Source organism: Parus major, chromosome 1A (genome assembly GCF_001522545.3).
Source record: "Parus major isolate Abel chromosome 1A, Parus_major1.1, whole genome shotgun sequence".
Lineage (NCBI taxonomy): Eukaryota > Metazoa > Chordata > Aves > Passeriformes > Paridae > Parus > Parus major.
The window spans coordinates 21,182,848-21,207,568 of NC_031773.1; the positions used below are offsets into that span (position 1 = coordinate 21,182,848).

A 24,721-nucleotide genomic window follows, 5' to 3' on the forward strand; every position below is an offset into this window, starting at 1 on the left:
ATTCAACTTTTCAATTGCTGAAGCCATGAAATCACTTGATTTACATTCAGATATTCAGGGGCTCTGCAGACCCCTGAGAGTGTGTGGCAAAAAGCAATTTTTTTAGATTCCAGATCTACACCCTGTCTATAATGGAGGTGCAGAAACACAGCAGATGTGTGCCAGGCTGACCTTAGCTGGCCACCAGGTGCCCTCCCAGACACTTGCCCACTCCCCCTCCTCAGCAGGGTGAGGCAAAAAGGTAAGGTGAAAAAGCTGACGGGTCAAGATAAAGACAGAGATTGCTTGTAAAGGCCATCATGGGTAAAACAGATTTGACTTGGGGAAATTTATCACCAATAAAAATAGAGTAGGATAGTGAGAAACAAAAACAAAATTACAAAACCTCCCCACTCTTTCCTTCTTCCCAGGCTTGACTTCACTCCTGATTCTTCCACCTCCCCAGTCCCAGTGGCATAAGGGAATATGAAATGGGAATTGTGGTCAGCTTATAAGGCTTTGCCTCTGCCACTCCTTCCTCAGGCTGTTCCTCTGCTCCAGTGTGGGGTCCCATCCACAGGACACAGACTGTAATGAATTTTCCCAGTCTCTGTAGAGTCTTTTGGGAACAGACTGCTACACTGTGGGTCCTTCCTAGGGTCAGAGACCTGGCAGATCATCTGTGCCTGCACGGGCTCCTCTCCACAAGGCACAGTAGTGGAGTCTCCACAGTCTGCCCCAGGACAGGCTGCCTCACCATAACCTTCACCATGGGCTGCAGGGGAATCCGTGCTCTGCTACTGGATCTACTCTCCTCCCCTCCTTCTCTCACCTTCTCACGTCTCCCTCACTCCTGACTGTGGTGCAGCTTTGTTTTCCCCCCGGGCTCTGTGGGAGGGGTGTCTGGAGCCAGCTGGAACTGTCTGTCTGGCTGGGGGCAGCCCTGGGCTCTCCTCAGAGGCCCCGCTGTAGCCAGCACTGCAATGCACCCACACCCCACACTGCCAGTGAAAGGGACCCACACACCGCTGGGAACCTGAGACCTCACAGTGAACTCATGGGGACTGAGGAAAGGGAAAGGGTAAATGCACGAGTGCTGACCCCATGTCTCACAAGAGAGTTTAACTAAGACAGCTGAGTGGTTGTATTCCTCATGGGAAAACAGGCTGACTCATACTTTCTATCAATATATATTGTCACTCTTGAATTTTAAGAACCTATTGCTTTCTATACCTTACTAAATCCAGGAAGATAAATAAGAATTAGGTTCCAGCCTTTATTCCCAGGGCTTTACCAGAAGGGTGAGCAGATGGAAAGTCACCCAATGTGCCCAGTAGGCACCACAATAGTTCTCAGGTTTACAGGAATAAACAATGATTTTTATTATGAATGGATTTGCATGCCAGCTGAGGTTGGTGGAGGTTAAGCATTGCAATTTCAAAGCACTTTTTTTAGGTGAATCCTCAAGTATGGCTGCAAGGATTAGTCATTTTAATCTTCTTAAATTGCTACATACATATCGCATAGGGAAAATTATATATATCACTAGGCAGGGTTGGGGAATGAAGCATCTCCCATGCCCTTAGGAGGACTGTGCTTGTACACTAAAAATGCTGGGGATGTCACTGTGAGAAAATTCCTGAAAATATTTTGAAAATTCCTGAAATTACTTTATTATGGAATAGAAAGATTCTTCTAGCTTTTCTAAGAAAACTTAGCTCTACTTAAGAAATGTCATGTATTAATTACAGCAATAAATCAAGCAATAGGCATTACCCTACTGCCTAATGAGAATCTACACTGAATGCAACAGGAGAAAGCTGGGATTCTAGGTTTCACAACACAAAATAATTTTTCAGCTATCTACCTGAGTAATAACCAGTCTTGGCATTTCTCCTACATCCTCTAAAGGGATTAAAAAGATTAGATTTTTCTGTCGACTACTATGCAATATTAAAAACAAATAAGCCTATTGACTTAGAAATTTTGGCATTTGTGTTACAGCTCTCACATCTGAACATTTAAGTTTAATGATTCCTAGGGTTTTTAAATTTTATTTATCTTAAAATGGAGGTGAAAATATAAACACTTCTCTAATGTTCTACATTAAACAAATCCTATAGTTGCATTTATGTGTGTCTATATACATGTGTGATCCCATAAATACGTAAAAGTACATGTATGAAAACACATTTCTAATCTGGAGAACACCCATAGTCTGTGTTTAAGTCATCTGTTTATGTCTAATTAAACACAGTTCGGTGAAATTGAGTTAAAGAATCTACAGGTATTTCCATCCAAGCAGCAACATAGTGCTTCCAGTTGAAATGTTTCCTATATGTTATTTTGTCCTTGTTGGTATAGGAACCGGTGACTTCTATATTTAGTGCCAAATCTTCTCATTATATTTTGTACTATTTCGGTCTCATAACCTTCACAAACTTCCCTGAAGTTTTAGGTAAGACTGAGAACAGAATCTGGCTTCTGGAAGTCTCTCTGTCTATCACTTTCTAAGCAAAATACACAAAATTAATTTGGTGACATCACTTCAGTCCCTGTTGAAAAATAATTTACACTACATGATAAAGAACCAATAGGTTTGTAAAACAAAATAATCTTGCAATCTCTGAAAAGGCAGCTTTGTTGAAGTATGAAACACATTAAAAGGGCAGTGTAAGGAAGCTTGAACTGACGTGCTCTTTACTGAACGCTTGGTCAAGACAAGCATTTAATTTTCCACTCCATTTAATCTGACATGTTTTATGATTGCTGTTTTTTTCTCTGAATTGATAGGTTTATGACTAATAAACACAACGTGCTACTTTCTACACAATTTAAAATGAGTAACTTCATACTTGGATGAATCTTTTACTGAAAATTGCCTTTTAACTTGTGAAGAGAGGAATGACTATTCAGTAAGTACCTGCTTCATGAATTTCTTCTTGTCCAGTGTAAGAGGAAAACACTTGCCCGAAGAACTTATATTGCTGTTCTCTGAAGTTGTTTTGCAGGTAATCCATCAGCATAACATAGCCAGACTGCTGCATTGTAAGCACTTCACAGAATACAGCTAACTAGAAGACAAGTGGAAAAAAAGAAGTTAGAAGTCATAAAAATCGACCAGATTCCACTAATAGGCAAAAACTCTGGGGAAAAGATGTTGGATGAAGTCTCACAGTTTAGTTATCCTGCATGGCACTGAACTTTTGTTCTTCTGTACTATCAGTATATCTAATGGTTTACTCCACAAGTATTTTTCAACCACTCTGCTGTTGGAGCTATGCTCTCCTCAGCATTACCCGGGGGAAATGGCTGGGGGAAAATCCTAAAAGTGTTTTGTACTCCTCTTTATCTGAGCTCCAAGTCCAGACAGCCTGGAATATGTTCTTACCCTATTTTAAGACAATAAATTGCTCATATTCTAGTAATAAACTATAAAAAAGTAGAAGATAACAGAATTAATACATATACCTTCTAATTTAATGGCTGCATGAAAAACTTCTAACTAGATAAAAGCTTTGTTGTTGAGCTGGCAATGAATGCCATGAACTTTTACCATATACATGGCAACTGCTTTTCTTTGGTATTATACATAATTCTTTAGTTTTACTACATTAAATGAATTACCTGGTTTTCAGAAATACTTATGGTATCTTTAAACACAATCCATTCAACTGTTTCAGAGCATGGAGGAGCTGATAGAGACCCATTATAAGTGTAATATTTGTCTGTTGCATTTGGCAAGAGATTCAGCAAAATAAATGGTTCTAAGGCAGCCTGTTTTCCTGAAAAAATTAGAAAGAAAAATAGAGTCAGATAGTTAAAATACTACAGAAGCAATTAATAAATACAAATCACACTCTAGAGAAGGACCACCATTATAGGAACATGCTAATTTAGAGGCTTTTCAAAATTTAATTTCCAGAGAGACTAACATACAACTAAATCATAAAGTCTTTTATTTAGTTTGAAAAAGTATAGCTCAAACCCAACTCAGCTTACTTGAGAAGGTGTACTAAATTACTCTAGTAACGAATAATTTTAGTATATTGGTTCACAAGAATTTTCTCACCATAAGCTTATATGCAAGGTACCAAACCCTTGTCTCACTCTTGCATTCCAAAGAAAAAAAGTTTGTTAAACCTTTGTTCTAGGTCTCATCATGTGGCTTCAAACACTCCCCCAAATTTAAATCAAGTTGTTCCGTTTTTTGCAGGATCCAAACTGCCACAGAAAATCACTGCCTGGGGAACTGTTGCCATTTTAGACCTGAGGGTTAATCAACTCATGATTGCATGTTGGAATGCATGAAGTAGAAACTTCTCTGAGTTTCTCAGAGAGAAAAAAAAATACAGAGATTGAATTAAAGCCTTTTGAGAAACTAAAATATATTAAGCCATAGATATAAAGTAAGAGTGCAAGTAGTTTTAAGTAAGTAGAACCATACCTTAAATGCCTTACGAGACTGTGTTAGCTAGTGAAAAGCCCTAAAGCCTAGTTTAAATTTCAGTAGTGTTGCCTTTTACGGATTTAACTTAGTTCCAGACATAATGAAAACACAGGAAGAACATAGATTACATTTCTAGATAGGAAAGATAGAATGATAAATGTAAACAGATAATGCTCTATACGTAGAATTTGGGTAAAGCTGACACTACTTTTGTGCATTAAGAATTAAACTTAGATTGGTGTAGAAAGAATGTTTTAGAATCGTGTTTTTAGCTGATTGGATGATTTATGAATATAATCCCATGTACTGGGGTGAAAGCAGCACCATCATCATCATCATCATACCCAAAGAAGAAGAACTTCTACAACTGCTTCTGCTGCTGTCCAGACCAAGAGGACTCTAGCTGGGAAGCTGCTGCTCAGAATTTGGGACTTTAATACTCTGAACTCCTTCCCTTTGAGACTGATGCATTCATACAATAAATATCTTTATAGCAACCAACAATTGCTCTTGTATCCTTGGGACCCGGAGACCCCCATGAGCCACTCGACAATTGCAGAAGAAGAATTTCTGTAGATCAGAATTCTCTTTTAAATGGTGATAATATAGTGAAAAACTGAAACGACTTTACTGGGTACCCTGCCAGCTGGGAGTAAGCTTGAGGGATTGCTGGAAGTCCATCCACAGAAAGCTAAGTGTCAGCTGGTATGGCAGTAGGGTCCAGCAAACAGACATTGGCATAAATGGTAACAACTTCAGCAAGGCAGACTTTTTTTCAGTCTGTGACAATTATCTGCTTTACTGTCTGGTGCATCCAAAAGCTTTTCACAGCTTGCAATACTGTAGATCCATATACACCTTATTCCAAGCCATAGTTACTCATTTCAAGTTCCTCCCTAATTGCTAAGTATTTACTTCTGAATATCTAATGATTTTTCAGACTGTGCATTCTCATGCTTTTACAGGTATGTTACTTCTTTAGCCTTGTACAGATTTCTGAACTTTGTCTTCGTAATTCCTCACAAATTTGGTGAGAACAGCAAAATGCATTAACAGTTGGCTACAGGGGACTGATGCTTTTCTTCTCTGTGGTGACTTCTCTGCCAACTTAAGGTTTAAGAGCTGACTTGTCTGCCCTCTCTCATTCATATAAGGAATGAAGAGGAACATTTAGCAGCATCGAGAAAAGCACATCCCTCCCTTTGTCCTGTCAAAATGCTAATCAGCCTTCAGACAGAAACTTTCATTGCTATCTGGTATGTGTCTAGTTAACACATTTGTCCCTCAGTGTGGAGGCTCTAAAGCCAAGGGCAGTAATGGTGTGGAAGGAGGCCTCTGAGGTATGAAGTTAAAGTGTAAAGAGAAGTTTTTTCCCATAAAGAATAGAAGGAAAAAATCTTTTCCTGTAGTTCTTTGCACTGCCATTTCACTGTACCCCAGTTATATGTACCCAGTTGTCCTGTGGGCTGTCCTTCCCCTTTTTACCTTTTATGTCCTTCCCCTAGAAAGTTCTCCCTTCCCTGTTATCCCCATTAGCCCCAGTTTGCTGCAATCCTCTGCCCCTGTTATCCCATTGTCTCTCCCTCTCCCTGACCCCTCCTATGCACCACTTTACCCTGTTCCTATTGGACCCTGACCCTCAGATCCACCCCCTCAAACCCATGTATATCCCTGGACCCTCCATTGTTCCCTGTCTTCATTCCTGGACCCCTTCAGTGTGTCACTGCAATAAACCCCACTGGAAGTCTATACAAAGACCCTTCCTGGCTCTGTGCTGTTGCTCATCTGTCTGTGGCGTGTTTGTGAGTGTGTGTGTGAGTGTGACTGCAGCCTTTCCAGAGGTCTTCCTCCCCAGAGGCGCTTTCGGGAAGGTATCATCACCTGACCATCACCACCCAATGCTACACCTCAGCAAAAGTGAAGTCCATTTCATATAGATGGTTGGGGACATGAAACTTTTCATTCATAACAAGAATCCTGCCATACATTTTTCAACTCTGGATTTTAGAATACCCTTTAATGAGACTGACAGCCAAGATTCTCAAAATCAAACACCTACAAAGAATGATGAAAACCAGAAAGTTTGTCTAGAAGGAACAGGAGTCCTCCTCTGCAGAGCTTGAGAACTCAGCAACTGTGATTCAAATAAGCACAATACAGATATGACTGACAAGGACAATTCATGTATATCACAGACAAGGAGAGATTGTGTGCTTTTCTTCAGAAGAAACAACTTGGTTTAGTCATGACCTGAATTTCTTGAGCTCATCTGCATTTTATTCAGGAAAATTGTATTCTAAGCATTGTTGAAGTGCCATGTAGTGGCTGTATTGTGAATCTTGCTGCTGATAGTTTTACAGCTCCTTTGAGGCTGTACGACATGATCTGTCTTGATGTATTACTGGTTCTCCTTTTTGTTTCACAGAAGATGACCCACAAAAGTAATGAATTTTAACTACTTTATATTTCCAACTCCTATGTCTTTCTAACTTAGGAAAGGTGTTTCCTTTTAATCTTGTTGAATAGTGTTTGCTTTCCAGAGGAAAAAAGAAATCTTGATTTTAATGTCACACTTTTGAAGGCTTTTAAAACAGCCTTTTACATTCAAGAACCATTACATAAAGGAAAACTGAGACAAGATTTCCTTAAAGTCATGGACATGATGTAAAAACATATCCCTGTTCAGGACAATGCTCTTTCATATTTATTTTCCTGCAAAGACACCATGAAACTGAGTTAGAAACATCGTCCAGATCTCTTTGTGTACCACGCTGAAGTTCATGTGTCCCACTTAGCAACCGCTACCAATACAATATGTTTGGACTATTTGGGATTTACACAGAAGCTACTGAAAAAAGAATTTCTCTTCTCTGAGTCTACTAAACACTGACAGTCTCACTCATGCAAGATCCTTCTTGCATAGTTACAACAGTCTTACTTGGCTTCCAACCTGATACAAAAATCCTGACATGTATGATTAAGAAGACTTATATAATAAATCAGATTTATCTGGATTTAGCACTTAAACAGTTATAAATTTCTCATTATAGTTATATTTATTAATTTACGCTTCTGTTGTTACAAACAGTCTTGGGGTAAATTAATCAGAAAAAACATAAAATATCTCAAGTTGGAAGAAATGTATGAGGATTATCAAGTCCAACTCCCTGCTCCTCACAGGACTACCTCAAACTAAACGATATGACGAAGAGCATCATTCAGATGCTTGGTGCCATGACCACTTACTTCTCTGGGGAACCTGTTTCAGTCACAGATCACCATCTCAGTGAAGAGCCTTTCCTAATGCCCAGTCTGAACTTCTGACACAGCTTCATCCCATTTCCTCATGTCCTACCACTGGTCACCACCAAGATCAGCAAATGCTTCTCTGTTGCCCCCCTTAAAGAAGTTGTTGACAGTGATGAGGCACCCTTCTCCAAGCTGAACAAAGTGACCTCAGACACTCCTTGTCTTCAAGACCTTTCACAATCTTGGTTGCCCTTCCCTGGATGCACATTAATAGGCTGATGTTCTTACATTGTGGCATCCAGAACAGCCCCCAGTGCCCGAGGTGAGGCCCCAGTGCAGAGTAGGGCTGGGCAACCCCTTCTCTCACCTGCCTGGCCATGCTGTGCCTGATGTCCCCAGGACACTGCTGGCCCTCCTGGCTGCCAGGACTCAAATTCACCCTCCCATTAAACCAAACCCCAAAAATCTTTTTCCAAAGGGGTGATCTTCAGACTCTCACTCCCTGGTTTGCATATATAACCAGGATTACCCTTTCCCAGGAGCAGAATCTGGCACTTGCTTATGTTAGATTTCATGTGGTTTGTGATTGTCCAGTTCTCATCTATCCAGGTGACTTCTGTAATTTCTAACAAAATAACACAACTGAGAAATTGAGCTCAATGCTCCTCAATGCCTTTAATGTTTCATAATCACACTGAAGTGGAATTTAGTTAATCACTAATCAATAAAACATGGAGGCAAACTTACCAAAACGACTAACACTATCTACTCCATTAATGATTGGATTATAGTCTGGATTATCTTCTAGTCCAATCTGTTAAAAAGAAATTGCATATTTTAGCAGTACAGGCTTCACAAAAAAAACCAACAAAAATTGAAAGTTACCATTTACCACCAAAATTGTAGATGATTTAAAGCCAAATAAACTTATTTTGCCCATTTTCTTTTCTGCAAGAATAAATTACAAAGATACATGCAATTTTTTAACTCAATGATCACACATTGGAACCAGTTAAATTCAGTTTGGACATCTGCTGTACAACACAAAGATATATTTTGTTTACCTCAAACAAAATTGATAAAGCTCTTAACTTTCCACTTCCTTTAACTGCCTCTTCAAAATCTGTAAACTGATCTGCATCATAGCAGTAGATTTGCATCTGCAATTAAAAATGTATTAAAATGTTATATATAAAAAATGGTAGAAGTTAAAAAGTACAATTATTTATATTCCCATTTTGAGAAAAAAAATCCAAACAAGAAAATTTAAACAAATGTAGGGATTTTTTACCTATCTCATTTGAGCTATCTGAGGATGAAGAATGGAATTAATCAGCAATTAGCTATGTAAAAACAACCTCTCTTAGAAAACTATTAAGGATGTAGGAATTACCCTTTCAAGAAGCACAATGCTTTCCATGGATAATACGGTAAGCCGAGATAACTGGACACTTGTCCTAGAGTGCTTGGTGAAATGAATCTTTACATCAGTGATAAAACATGAATAATATGTCAAGATATCCCTACTGCTTCTGCCTTACAGTAAGTGTAGAAAAACATCAGTAATATAAGATTACCAGTGACTTTGAAGAAGATATGGAAGAGATATTCTCTGTGATGCCTTGTCAGGACAGATAGAGTGTGATTGGGAATTTTTAAGTGGGTAGTGAGGTAAAAGAAATGACACTGTCCAGGGACTGCTCCTGGCTTACCACTCTTCCCCATGTATAGGCCAGCCCTGGCACTATTGCTTTGCTTTCTCATACAAATTCAAAATGTTCAGAATGAGTAACAGCACAGTGTCCTGTCACAACTGCCTTTTTAACTGAAAAATGACACAATGCCATGTCAAGGGAAGAGAGTTTGGCCTTTGTGCATCCCAGAAGAGCTGCTCCTCTCCTCCATCCCACTCCCATGCTGCTGCAACGCATTCTGCCAAAGCAGGCAGGGTGACACAGGCCTGGCTGCCTATCAGTGCAGCTGCACACAGGACCTGATCACATAGCTCCTCACACCACTGCCAGCTCTTTGCAGCCCAGCAACTTGGGCCACACTTGGGATCTGTAAGGCCCAGCAGCTCCCACGGGCTCTCAGCAGAGCCCTGACTTTGAGAAGTCCATTTACACTTTAAAGAATGAAGTGATGTGGAATATGATAGGCCAAGTTTGTAGGAGCTTAAGATTTAGTGGGAGCTTTGTCAGATTAGCAGAACTGACACCTAATATCATCTTAGAAGATGGGAAAAAAACGCAGTTTAGACATTCTCAACATGTCACTAACACACATTATACTGCCTTTCTAAAATGCATCATTTATTCTTAATTTGGATTTAAGTGAATGATTATATTTGCAATTAGACTTAAGAGATAAACAAACTAATTTTGTAGAGTAGTAATGTTGCAGAATGTCAAATTGTTGAAATCATCAAAATCAATTCTATACTTTACCTCAAGAGGAAATTTTTGTCCTTCTAGACTATGTTCTGATCCATCTGATGACGCGTTACATTTTCCCCAGTGAAAAGTGATCTTGCTAGCTTTGAATATGGTGTCTAACCCACCTCCACTCACATAATAATCACTTGTCAGGTTAATTTCCACTGAAAAAATTGAGAAAGAAGGAAAAACAAGGAGTGTCAATTTAAAAGCCAGCCAAGGCATCTATAAGTCTTGTATTTCAGTATTAGGTGCTAGAAGTTAAATGTTAGAATGCTAGAAGATATGCTTATTTCTCTGCATTTCGTAAGCAATTTGATAGGAAACTGGTTACCTAAACTAAGTAACAAGTGTGGTAATTGTCTGTTAGCGTGGAGAATATGTTTCATTTCATGCTGCAGTTCATAAGAGTAATTTAATGAAATGTGCTTGGTTTCCTGTTATCTGAAACTAGACACAGAACTACATTAAAAGGCTCAGAAAGGTGGTCTAGCCACTAACTGGCTGTCTGAGAAAATAAATTCCTGAAGTACATAACTGAAAGGGTCTGTGTTTCTAACTGGTTTCTCCAATAAAAAGGAAAATACACACCTGCCCCCCATTTTTACCACAGTTTTATATACAAATCATGGGACAACATGACAGTCCTAGGAGTCCTAGGAGGACTGTCCTGACATCAGCCTCCTTAGCTGTGGAGATGTCTCTCATGGGGAAAAAGCAATGACAGGTCTTCAGCTGGACACAGCTATAGACAAACTGTAGATGGGACAGAGGATTTCTCTTTTGGAGAGAATTATCAGGATGGGATAGACTGAAGCCTCACATTTTGGCTTTCTCATCTCCAGCAACTGTGAACTGCTTGATCTCTTGATAATACAGCACTAATGGAGCTCATTTTCACTACATTCCTTTCCTCAAAACCATGAAGACCATTTAAACAAGCTTAGCAGTTCCTCATATAATATCTGGACTGCTGTAGATGAGAAAGAGCTCGGTTCACTTTTAAGAACTTTAAAGAACACTTTCTCAGGGACATCTTGAAAAGACAAAGCAGTATTTATCTCAGCTAGTAGGGCAGGAGAGAAGTGATTTGTGTAGTGGTATGTAGGAAGCACATGACAGAAAGAACAGAAATTAGGAGCAATGATGCTAAACTGAACTGGACTAAACCAAGACAAACTAAATTAAACTCAACCAAAAAGGCTGATCTAGGGGTCCCACTGGAACTGGTAGAAGGTCAAAGACAGTTGTTAAGAGATACCTTTCTTCACATCTATGTACAAAAGAAGGAACACTACTAACGAGCAGCTTTCAGTTACTGCTTTCCTGGATTTGTAAGATGTTGTAAAAATATTTGTCTGACAATTTTGATGACACTGTAAGCTTTTTTCATAGCTGGGAAAAACAGGCACTTGTAGGTATAAATCACTTCTTTCTAAAATGTATTTCTAAGATTGGTCAGACAAATCAGAACACAAAAATGCCTATTTCTCTTCTTTGACTGTTAGGAGGTGTCTATGTGAGTAATTCAGATGAAAGTTTCTGTTTTATAAGTCTTCATGTGTAGGTGAGATGAATCTTAACCTGTGAAGTGCTTTCAGATGAGTAGGTAATTTATTCTTACTTTTAAAAAATCTTTTTTGCCTACCCATTACAGACTCTAGATATATAGTAATAATTACCATAATTTCACAGCAAATGTCAACTTACTGTTTAGATTTAATGATGTGTCTATGATGGGATGATAGTCATGATGTGATTGCTTTGGCTGTGTCTGTCCATGCACATAATATTGTTTGTGTGATTTCTGTTTCATTTAGCTACTGTCATCACTGTTATTTTGTTTATTCATTTAATAGATAAATTCAGAATGCACCAGTTAAATGAAATCAAAATGATACATTAAAAGTCCTCAGTTGGTTGTTCATCCTATATCAGTTTTCAGCCCTTTTAACTCCAAACATGAAATCTGACTTTTTTACCTGTTTTGCCAGTGTTGCGAATAAAAGTATCTTCCAAAGTTTCCTTTTCCCATCCATGGAATTTAAGTTTCTTCAGATTCACATTAACTTGGGTAAGGTCTTCATCTATATTAATAGGTGATTGTTTGGCACCATTACAGGCAGAATATTTCTTGCCCCAGTTCTTTTGGTTCAAAGTTCCTAGAAATAAAAATATGTGGGGTAAATACATTTAAATCCAAACTGGCATCCATACATTTTTTATCGTGGTAATGTTAAAACAGAGTTTGCAGTCTGAGATCAGAGGACCTGCCCTTCTTTTAGTCTTTGTCTGTAGCAATATTTTGCACACCTATCACTAATTCTTACCTTCAGCAGTTAAGTCACACTCTGGGAACTGTAGACATCAACACATACATTCTTACAAATCTCTAAGGACAGCATAAAACAACAACAAAACCCTCATGAACAATGTATATAAAAAAAAAAAAAAAGCTTTGAGATTAACAGAATCAGCATGCAAAAAACACATGGGAATTGCTGGAAAATGATCCTATCCAAATAACTTTTAATCATACCAATGTTGACGTTCCTTTTGCCCAATGAAGTAATCTATCCAGTAAGGATTTTAAATATAAAGAAGCAGTAAGATGTTTTAAGAATTTCTTACATGGAGGGGAAAAGGTAAACTGATTTTACCCTGGAAAAGGAAAAGAAGATGAGTGATGCTCTGTCTGAGCTGTGGCTGTATGGCCCAGCTGCACTGTGGAGGGCAGTGTGCTCCCACTCCAGCCATCTGCCTCCCTCTGCAGCTGCCCCGCACAGAGGAGCTCCTGCAAGAGCCTTCTCCAGGGCACAGGGGCTGCCTGGCTTTTCTTGGGCCAGTCCAGACACAAGACAGGGACAGACAGCACATCCTTCACCAAAGACTTGATTATTTTCAAGAAATGCACAAATACTCCACAAATCAGTATGTTGCAGTAGCAGCAGCTCTGACAATCTTTTGTTTATATAACATACTAGTATAAATAGAACAATATTTTGTGTATGTTAATGCACTTGAAAACATACAGGATATTTTTCCCTGACAGGGAATTCTGGCAACACTTCAAAATGCTAATTAAAACCAAGAGTTAACGACACAGATGTAAGAAAATGGAATTACTTCAGTTAACTACCCACTTACTAGTAGTTAAGAACTAATATTAGTGTCTGCAGGGCATCTATTTGAATTCTACTAGATATGTTGAAATAAATCAATGCTCATTTTACAGGGCAGTATGCCACATCCAAGTCTACCAGTGAAGATTTGCTATCTTGTACTTCAGGCAAGGACAGCTCTCATATTGCACTCAGAAAACTCATAGAGGGAAGAAGATATGCAGCCACTCCTGTAACCATGACAATAGGCAGTAACACAAGATGCTCACCTGGATAGCCAGCTAGAAACAAACCTGAACTAAATTATTGAACAAGTCAAGTGAGTTACCAGTGTCACCTTGCTGCATCAGAATTACTGCAGATGGTATACAAATACATTTAGTGCCTGCAAAGAACAACAGAAGAAACTGGCAGGCACAACAGTCAAACAACCCAAAGGCAGTTCAAGCCACAGGCTTATGATTGTCAGCATCCTAGAGGTGGGGGCCTGAGCCTTGTACCAAGCAAGCACTGGTCCCACTGGAAATGGCACACTGAGTGTGTCATTTCACTCCTCCTCCTCCTTTAGTTGTCAGTTATAATTCACCACCTGGAAAAAGAATGCAATATCCTTTCAAAAGAGAAGAGTAGCTAATATTTAATCTCTTTCAAAAGTGTCCCTTAAGAAATTCGGAGCTCAAGTCAATGAATACTTGGATATTAATCTGCTCAAGTCTTCTACAGTGTATTTTCTAACAAATATTGAAGGCTTTTTACATCAATAAATATATATGTTTTAAAATGTAAATTCGAATATTATTAAAATAATTTTTAAACAGAAAAGCCTCCAAACAGTAGGACAGAAATCACAACTCTCAGCTTGCCCTGTGCATCGTTGCAAACAGGCTCCTGTTTCCAGGTCTGATTTCAGGCAGCTCAGTGATTTTTCAAGCTGCAGGAAACTCTTTAAAGCTCTCTCTGGCACATTTCTGCCAGTTGGGTTGAGACAACTGCCTTGGAGTTAAGCTGCACTCCCTACTCCATGCTCTATTTCTTTTGCTCCTTTGCCAAAGCCAAAAACTTCCCCAGACTCCTGCAATTGCTCCAAGGAAGTAGAAATCTCTGCTCTCTTTCCACTGACATACCCAATCCCGTAGCTCACCTGCAGTCTCTCCAGAAAACCATCTTTTTTTTTTTTTTCCCACATGCATTTTTTGTTATTCTGCTCCTCCCATCACTGACATTAGAACTGAATGAAAATACTACTCTTTTGTTTTTCTAGCTACGGTGCTTTTGGGAAATTTCTTCCATGCTTCTTTTGATGAAAGACATTATTGTATTTTTCATCTTGTCTTTAAATTGTCTACTGTCTGTGATTATGTTCAATAAAAACAAATAAATTAAAACTATAGAAATTATAACCTCCTTCCAACTTCCACAGTTTTGTATGTTATGGTTTTGTATGCAGAATTTAAGTTCTTCAACTTTGTTGCCATTACTTGTGGCTCAGTGTGTAATAAAGTCCTAACATGCATCTTGTGATAAAATTTGCAATCTTTGCTCATCTCAGAAGACAGTGTGTAGCTGTATCATGGATAAAAACCTGTGGAACAAAATGTACAGGAAATCAGTGGTAGGGTCTGATCTGGGGCAGGAACAGGGGAATCCCCTAAGGAATGGAGTCTGAGAAGGAACAGAGAATTGGAGTCTGTCATGATGATCCAAATTACATTTGAGCAGCAAAGTACATGTTTATGCATGAATTACACAAATGCTGGAGCAGGTATTGGGTGTGTATATTCACAAATAGTGCTGAACAATACGAGTAGCTATTTGGAGGGAAACAGTTGAGGTTGAGGACCAGATGTCCATATCCGATGTTTTTCAGGTTTTTACCTCAGTCTAGCTCTGTCTGGTCCCATGGGCTGAATGTCCATTGGCTACTGCAGGGTATAAGGTACTCTCCTGCAACACAATTCCTGTTTGGAACCTGTTAAAATGAACCCATACCACACTCTGAGACAACTCTATCTCGCAACCCAAAGCTTAGTAAGTGGAGTGCAGAGAGGAGATTTGCTTCAAAAGTCCACTCCTGATCTGAACTAAAATGTAAACGTAAATGCATCTGGTGTAGGCAGAAGGTGGTGGAACTGCTGCAGTTTACATGACTTGCTGAAAGCCAAAGTAGAAGTGCAAGAACTGAATGTTTTTAAACAAGAGCAGATTGTTTTACTATAGGTGTTATGATGGAAATCATAAATCAAAGCTGTGCCAGCCATTTTGAAAATATTGTTGAAACTGAGCTTTGAAAATGAATTTTTCCAAACTGTGCTTTGGAAATCTGAGGAGAACAAAAATATGAACAATATATCTTCAAGAGAGTACATGCACAGAGGAAGAATGTTTGTCAAAGGTGGCAGACCTGAAAAAGTAGCTGGCAATTCACAAAGAATGGAAATAAAACTGAACAAAGTACAGATGTAGGCCTCCCTATACCATAAGCTTTACCACTCTTATCCAAGGCAGAACGTCTGAAGAAAATTTACCTAACCTTTCTTTTTAAGAAATGTTGATATCTAACTCTGCTCCTCAATCTTAGTCCCTATGATTCCACTCCTACAATGAGCATCCAGTTCTCCTTTTGGCTTCCACTTCAGCTCTCACTGAAAGAAAGAAAGAAAGAGAGGTGCTGGAGTGTGTCTAGAGAAGGGCAACAGAGCAGGTGAAGGGTCTGAGGTCCAAATCTTATGAGAAACATATGAGAGGGCTGGGGCTGTTTAAGCATGGAGAAAAGGAGGCTTAGGGAAGACCTTTAAGGAAATGGATGTGAATCCTAGGGTTTATTTTATAGATGAAAGACAGCAGAAATGAGAGATGGATTCTTTACTTAATTTCTTTCTCTCCATTTTTTCATCAGCATTCGCTTTCATGATGTTAAAGTTACTTCTATAAATATAGATTGGACATACATAGGAGATTAAAGATAACCCCTCTGTGTGGACTATTAATAATGGATTTGCCTTATCAAAAAATGTTATTGACTTATCACTTTGAAATGTTAAGTGATTTCAATTATATTTTTAGCAAACATGTTTTATCTAAGATACGAAAGACAGAAATAAGGCCATAAAAAAATATGTATACTTCTACTGGCACAAAGATTAAATTTAGATAAAATATAGAGTTATTATACCAAAAGTTGCACAATGCACTCTCTAATCTTCCAAGGCAGAAGAATTATTTTAGTTCTCAATGTGGATAAGTGCACTACTGGCCCAAAGAGAGAAATTCTGCCACTATGGGTCTTGGGAATCTTACCACAGCTCATATTCCAAAGGCTATAACATAACACTTTGCATTCTAGGGAAACATTATGGTCATCAAAAAATAGATGACTTAAGTTTCACATATTATTGAGTAGAATGCAATGCTTCTATGTCATCTTAGGGGGGTTTGGGTTTTGTGTTTTTCCCCTCCAAAAGCCCCAACCAGTCCCACAGCCTGATCACAATCAGTCTCGTAAGTTCATATAAATTCTCAAAATTGGAAAATCCCTGAATTCAATGGATTAAATTACTTGTCCAGACAGAGCTGTAACTATGAAGAAAGAGTTTTGGCTTCCAGGTTTGGTCTTAGCCATTTATTATGCCTGTCTCAGTGATGCAGTTGCTTGGAGGTTTTCCAGCACTGGATTTCTTGCCAACATCTCAGTCAAGTTTTCAAAAATAAAATTGTACAGGTTTGGTTAAAGAGAGTCAGCCCACAGAGTAAATCCAGAAAAATTTAATATCACTTAAACCCTCAAACTTCAACCCTAATAGAGTAACTTGCTTTTAAATGAACAGAAGTCAAATAATATTTATCCCACTGACATTTTCTGTCACTCACACAGTGACAAAGAAGTTAATTCTAGACATTCTCTTACTGTGAGGTGTAATATCTCAAATAAAGCAAACAGAATCAACAGAAAATTCTTGTTGCTTTGCAACCAGATGCATTTATGCAAGCCAAATCATCTAATCTCTTATTCCATTTAGCACCTTATTCCTCATTTTTGTATCTAAATATCAGCTTACCTAGACAGTATCTTGTGCTTTGTGTCTACATACACATAAATATGGATTATCTGTGAGGATACCCTGAAAGATGGCATAGCACAAACCTGTATTCAGCTGAACCCTATCATGTTAATCTTTCCTGCTCATCATTTAAAATGTGGTCGTAGACCACTTACCTCTTATTGAAATCTGTCATAGAAGATGTGTCATGAAAATACTGAAGAAACATTTTGCTATCTTCAGACTATGTCTCTTACTTCCATTTTTGTTTGTTTATGTTTTGAACATAAACTATATGCTTTCTTTAAATCTATAGTCACAGCGACATTGCTCAATAAAGTGGAAAAAAAACAACCAAGAAAAATGTTTTGTTTTTTTCACATTATCCCCAGATAGAATAAACCACAGTTGTTGAGATACAGTGGAAAACTAATCAGACCTATTAATACAGTGGCTATCTGGTATTTTTTCTTCCTGGGACTCACTCTGATGATTCATAGTCAGACTAAGTGAATTGCTAAGCAAAATGCATATGAGGATGAATGCCAGTGGACAGCTTTCTTTCATAATGGCAACTGTGTGCTGTTCCTCCTCTTTCATTGCCTAAAAGATCTGGCCATTGCAGGCTAGTCAGAAAAATATACAAATACTTCTGTGCTAGAGACATAGAGATTATCACAGATGCTCCATCTGCAGGGCACTCAGTGGGACAGCTGTTCAGACTAGGAGGGTTATGGGAGAAATTCAGTCAACCTTTTAAAGTACCTCTTTCCTATTATTCTCACCTCACTGCTGCTGAATCTGCATATAACTGCAGCTAGAGAATCATGTAGTTATATATAATGAAAACTTGCCACATAATTTTTTATAATTACTGTAATGTTATGATCTAAGCAAAATTTTTCAACTAAGTATTAAAGAAGGAAGTTTAGTATAGTGCCAAATGAGAAAATGTCCAGTAAAAAGTAACACTTTCTTCTTCCTGCTTTATTTAATTCTTGATAATATATGAACCCCTAAATAACTTCTAACCTTGTTCCAAGGAATTCAGATTGTAGCAGTTATTTCCTTTACATTCAGTAATACTTTAAAGCGTGAAACTGAATACATGTTGAGTGAGAAAGGGTCTTTTTGAGATCACAAATAAGCAGAGCTGAAAACAGACTGGAATACATTGATCTGACTCACTTATAGACTAAGAAATAAGCACCTAGAAACATGGCCTATGGCTTATTTTCATATAACATACACACATTTTAATTAGCTGTCAGTGTGTCATGGCAACATTTGGTCTCCCACATGAGAGTGTTGGATGTTTCACAAGAAGAGGACTCCCCACCTGTTTTTCAGCTGTTTCACATGCTGCTAGCAGGGAAGGAGGAATAAAATGGGATGATCACAGGCTTTGTCCTCTCAAGCCACCCCTGATTTGCAACATAAAAGCAACGTTTTTCAAACATGGTTTGGCCCCATGAACAGTTCATCTCTACTTCCTAGAAGCAGGAATATGACTCCCAAACATATCACTACTGCACACGAACAAGTGGATGTTTATTGTCTTTTTGCTGGTGAATTTGGGCATAAATTAAGCTTATGGTGGTATTTCCCTCTTCCCCATATCATGCAAGTACCATTTTATGAGAAATGGAATGGCTGCATATGAAAGAAATTGTGTAGACACAAAGGTTGCAGCAATTTTTAACAGGCCTAAAAATGCACTTTAAATTACTCTCAGCTGAAGTGAAGAAAGAGGAAGCTATAATCTACTTCAAGCACAGCATTTAGCACCTGTCTGATAAGTGATAGCTCATGCAGTCCCAGGAGATGAGCACAATGAAACTCATCTTCAGCAGAAAGAAACCTCATTTTTTGCTGGAGTACAGATCACCATCTAAGTCTAATGACTTGCATTATGGCACTGTTAGTCTTCACTTTTCTCTCCTCATTACTACAAAGTAGATTCTACTGTATTTTAGAAATTATCTTGCGTGACAGAACCAGGTACTCTGTAAAGAAGCAAAATGCAATGACGAATTTTAGTATAGAGTACATAATCTCCTTCTCAGTTCAGAAGATCTAACAATATTGGCTTTCACTGAGAAAATCAATATAATTTCCTTTTCTCTTCTATTGCAGTATGACCTCCTTTCTGTCTTCTTTCTTCTCTCTTTCCCCTGCTTTCTTCCCTCTATTCTCCCATCCTCTTGAACCATTAAATGTTAACAGGCAGTCTGTTTACTTCCAGAGAAATCTTGTTGGGGTACAGCATGGGGCACTTTTTCCTGTTATCAAACACATGTATCACCATGTTGCTACCACCTAGGAAAATAACTTGGGTCTGCACAAGCCTATCTAGAAGAATAAAACATTTAATGGAGGCTACAGTTAAGAGTTCTGATCCAAAGCCTGCTGAACTATAAAAATAATTCAAAAGTAGGTTATCTGGGCTTTCTATCAGATTGACTGTGAGTATACAAAACATCACCATTGAACAACCGTGAATGCAAAAGTCCCACAAATAGCCATCAAAAAGGTCAGCATTTAACCCTGTATAGCAAAAAGGCATTTATTTCAGCTGTAAAGAATAATGTAAAGATCATAAAAACCAAGGACTAGATAGATATAAACCCAAGCAAGACAAATATAAAAGACTACTGGATTACATCACTGGCCAGGGAGTCACAGAGGCTGCCTGAAGATAAATTATCCTAATGTTCAAAAGGGCATACCAGTAATCCTGGTTCTTTGCTCCCCAGGTTCTCATTTTCAGAGTTTCAATTTTTATAAAATGAAGCTCCTAAATATCTCCAGAAGAACATAATACCATAGGAATTTTAGATTACTTTTAGCATATTTTAGCAAGATTTCATATCATACTTCTATGGGAATTTCAACAAACATTCTGTTTGCATAATGGTAAGGATAAAACGAGGTGATGGGCAGAAATGTATTATATATTAGTATATATTATATATATTAGTATTATATATTGAGCTATATGAAGTTCTTACACAGAGCCATAGCTTATGTGTGCTTATCTACATAATTGCTTATTATATTTTACTTCCTACTTTAGAAAGACAACTCTAGTTCATAAAATGGCCTTTTTGGCAAGGATTTTTGACTACAATAACTAAGAACTTTAGTTCTCTTTCCCTTACCTCCCCTAAAAAAAAGAAAATCCTTCGAAAAATGTTTAAAATCAACCCCCTCCTAACATTACACAAACTTTCCTTCACTAACAACATTATTTTATTTAGACTAAATATAATTTCAGCATCACCATTATGTTTACATTATGTTCAAAAACTTTGTACAGATAGTTTCAGAACTGCCATAGCAATGTCAGTGGATGTACATAACCATGCCTCTGATAACCATATGGAGTTTAAATAATACTATTACCTGATTCGATTTTTTTGAGATTATCATATCCTCAAAAACTCTTTATAAACTCTTCCACTGAGAGATATTTTACTGTGTCCTGATGTGATAACAGCATCATGTAAATTACAGCATTGATATTTTTTTCACATACTTTCTGCATAAACAAGTTGTGCAGATATCTGTTTTTCCTTTGCAAATGTATAAAAAAAAATCCAAACCAGCTTTTAAAACCTTTCAGTATTAAGAACCCTCCAAGTCACTTTCAATGCAGAGTGGTTGGTTATTCTCAAGAGTGCAGCACTAAAAGCTATTCAGCAGTAGGTGCAATCTACCTCAGATTTGGAACTTGCTGCTGCCATTGACAGGATTTTCCTTCACAACTTTTCCATTCTCTCCTACAATGGAAAATTATAGAAATGAGGATGGAAGCAGCATCAACTGGACAGAGGTACACAACTCATGCATCTTTGGGCAGTTGTGGTCTCACATCTATCTCAATCAGTCAGTAAGTTCTTGTACTTTCTTTAGCCTCACTGTGATGAAACTTGCCTAAAATGTCTTGCTGCTTTTAGGAGCACAGCTTTTCACTTAATATTTTCTGAAATGAAGAATTAATTGCACTGCTTGTTTTGAGAAATTAATAAAAACTGCCACCTCCCTGCTCCACCTAAGACAAAAGTTCCAAGTGGGGAAGTTTGCATATCAATATTAAATTTAAATTCACTGAACTCTTAAACAGTTTAACACTTGCTTTTGTTTTTTGGTTTTTTTTTTAATCCATGGCTAATACACAGAACTACAAAATCTAATATACAGACTTCTTCCTTGAAGATTGGTATAATCATTTTTCTTTGCCATTTCTCCATAGAGAAAGAAAATATTTTTTCATATACACACATAGGAAAGTAGAAAAGGATGTGAAGATCATGTTTCTTATTTTTGTAACATTATTACCTAGGGAATAAATATATAAGGTACACCTTTTACACCTGCAAATATTGCATTTTTACTTTTTACTACATAAACCATTTAAGCAGGAAGAGATCTAGCATACTTTATCACAGTGGAATAAATTAAAGGAATGACTCTTGGTCTGCTTATCTACTTTAATCAAGAAGTTATTCTGGCAGGATCAAGAGTAGCACGTGGTATTCCTGACCCACTAACATCACCTATCCATGGTGTCTCCCCAGTGCAAAGCAGTCATTTTCTTCTGCACAGAATTATGCTATCACTCACATGAAGGATATTAGTGAGTCCTAAGGGGGGGACTGAATGCACACTAGCAGCTTCAGTACCAAGTCATCCCCAGTACTGAAGAATCCAAACACTTTTTGATTTGTAGGGGCAGATTAAATTTTAATGAAATTTTGCCTATTGCTGCTTCTCCTTTCATTCTCAAGCTTGTTGCAAAGTGCCAATTTTATACTCAGAAAAAAAGTTATACTTCCTGGAACATCTTGAATTTAAATATTTTAAAACACACTTACATATACTGAATTACTCCAGACTAAAAATTTTCAGACAAGAATCTTGTCCATTCTGCAAAGCAGAGTTGGACAGCCATAAATGAAACAGGTCTGTAAGCTGTTAGGACAAAATCTCCCCAGTAGATGTCTATTGTGCACTTGAATGAAATGCAGTTAAAGTAAAGAGACCAAGCCACATTAGGGTTCACAGATACCCAAATTCTCACCAAAAGCTCCCCTAAATATTCTATCACTGTGTGTGCCCCTAAGACACTGTCAATTTGACTAAGTGAGGAATCAAACTCAAAGCCCATTTTGGATACACAGATTCATCATCCCTTGCCACAATCTCCCAAGGCACAGATCCAGCTGGTATGGGCCTAGTGACCTCAGAGCACACAGCCAACAGCACCAAGAGGAAAGCAAAGCCCTGCAGCAGTGCCTCCTGCCCTTCAGGGACATCCAAGGCAATGCCCATTTTAATACAACATCCCAGCAGTTACAGCCAGACAGTGCATTTGGCACAATATGATTATGCTCCTCAGCCAAAAGAAAAGTATTTGCCATCCATATTTTGCATTTTCTATGATAAGGCCTTAGAATAGTTAAAAGAAGAGAACAAGCCATCTTCACTCATTCTGCCAGTGCTGCAACATGGTGAGGCTAAAGATTCAAGAATCATTGTGCCTTAAGACGATAAGGAGAGGGATGGCTGATTTTGTAGCCCAGCAGCTAGAGCATTCAGCAGGGAAAGGGCAGGGATGACACAAATGGGCTGAGGCAGGCACCTTTCTGCTAATTGGTATATACTGAAGAGAGTAACTCTCCCTTATGCTATTTATGTGCCTAATGTAGGTGCCTAACTTTGAATTGTGAAGTTAAAGAAGATATACTTTCCCTATCATCAGCACTATTACAATGGGACACACTTTGTGCTCTTGAGAAGTCTACACAGAACTTACTGCAAAATTCCTCCTGTAGCTTCCACTGGCACACATAAACCCTAAATCAGAGTCTCTTTCTTCCATAGTTTCTCTGGTGTTTTGGTTGTTAATTAGTTCTCAGCCTCAAAATCAGATTATGTGCAGTCAGCTGTTCTGGTCACAGAATGTACTGCTGGCCACAAAACACCTTTATCATTAGCCTTTATCATTAGTGTATCATTAGTCTGTTCATATAAATAGATCATATTTCTGTAGCAAATCAAACTCCAACTGGAACAAGTAGTTGTTAAAAAATATGAAATATAATCAATTTCTAGTTGCTATTCCAGCTCAATGGCTAGTGTATGCAATATGGCAACAAATAGCGCTGCACACATTTAGTGTTTTCTGACATAGTTCCATAACTGTGTAATCATAGAATCATAGAATGCCAGGTTTGAAGGGACCTCAGTGACCATCTGGTTCAACCTTTCCTAGTAAAAGCACCATGTAGAAAAGATAGCCCAGTATCCTGTCCAGCTGAATCTTACAAGTGTCCAGGACAGGAAATTCATCACTTCCCTGGGGAGATTATTTCAATGTCTGACTGTTCTTATTGTGAAAAATCTTCCTCTTGTGACCAAAGTCACAAAACCTCTATTGATTGAAATTTGCATCAAATTATGATGCCTAATTACTGTATTTTCAAACAAGAAACTCAGATTGCATATTGTCATGATTTAACCCCAACCAACAACTAAATCTCATACAGGTTTTCTCACTCCCCACACCCCAGTGGGGTGGGAAAGATAACCAGAAAAATAGTAAAACTCATGGGTTGAGATACAGCTTAATTGAAAATTACAATAAATTGCAATAGTAACATTAATAAGACTAATGATAACAGCAATGAAAAAAGAGAGAAAGAGAGAGGAATAAAACCCAAGAGAAACAAGTGATGCACAATAAACTTGTCATCACCCACTGACCCTATTCCCTAGCAGAAACTGGGTCCCAGCCAACTCCCCTGAGTTTATAGACTGAGTCTGATGGTCTTTAGGGGATACCACTTTGGCCAGTTTGGGTCACCTGTTCTAGCTGTGCTCCCTCACAGGTGCACCTCCTCACTGGCAGAGCATGGGAAACTGAAAAGCCTTTGACTTAAGGTAAGCACTACTTTGCAACAACTAAAACATCAGTGTGTTATTAACATTATTCTCATACTAAATTCAGAACACAGCACTGTAGCAGCTAAGAAGCAGAAAATTAACTGTATCCAAGACTAAACCAGGACACATGAAAAATATTTAGGAAAATTAGAGAAGAAGCCTCACCTAGTTTATGCAAAATATAAACCAACCACTTACTGTTTTTAAATACTACTTTTCTGTAAGAATTTATCTTTTGCTTACGATGTGTAATCTACACCACAATATATCAGTCTCTTCTCTCTCTCTAATTCTTTGAGGACCAGTGTATGACTTCTCTCTAATTAGGGTAGCTGTGGATGGGTAATGTAGGCATTGATTACAATTGGGGTGGAAAAAGTGGCAAAAGGTTATGATCATTAAAGATCATAAAGATACAATACCTGAGTTTCTAGCTAAGGCATATCACTCAAAGCCCGAGTACTGAATCTTCATCTCTTGGTGTAGTTTTGAAGATATGGA

At 38.1% G+C, this 24,721-nt stretch overlaps 1 protein-coding gene across 7 annotated transcripts in view; it reads right to left on the minus strand.

The window, feature by feature from the left end:
• Nucleotides 1-24,721, minus strand: part of PTPRZ1 (protein tyrosine phosphatase receptor type Z1) — a 131,338-nt gene that overhangs the window by 46,428 nt on the left and 60,189 nt on the right. For all 7 annotated transcript variants that reach the window (XM_015628531.1, XM_015628530.1, XM_015628528.1 and 4 more), the window contains exons 3-8: nt 12,096-12,275; nt 10,126-10,277; nt 8,743-8,838; nt 8,426-8,492; nt 3,607-3,764; nt 2,903-3,053 (exon numbers count right to left, since the gene is read on the minus strand). In XM_015628531.1, the coding sequence (XP_015484017.1) occupies nt 2,903-3,053; nt 3,607-3,764; nt 8,426-8,492; nt 8,743-8,838; nt 10,126-10,277; nt 12,096-12,275 (804 nt within the window). The remainder of the gene's footprint in view (nt 1-2,902; nt 3,054-3,606; nt 3,765-8,425; nt 8,493-8,742; nt 8,839-10,125; nt 10,278-12,095; nt 12,276-24,721) is intronic.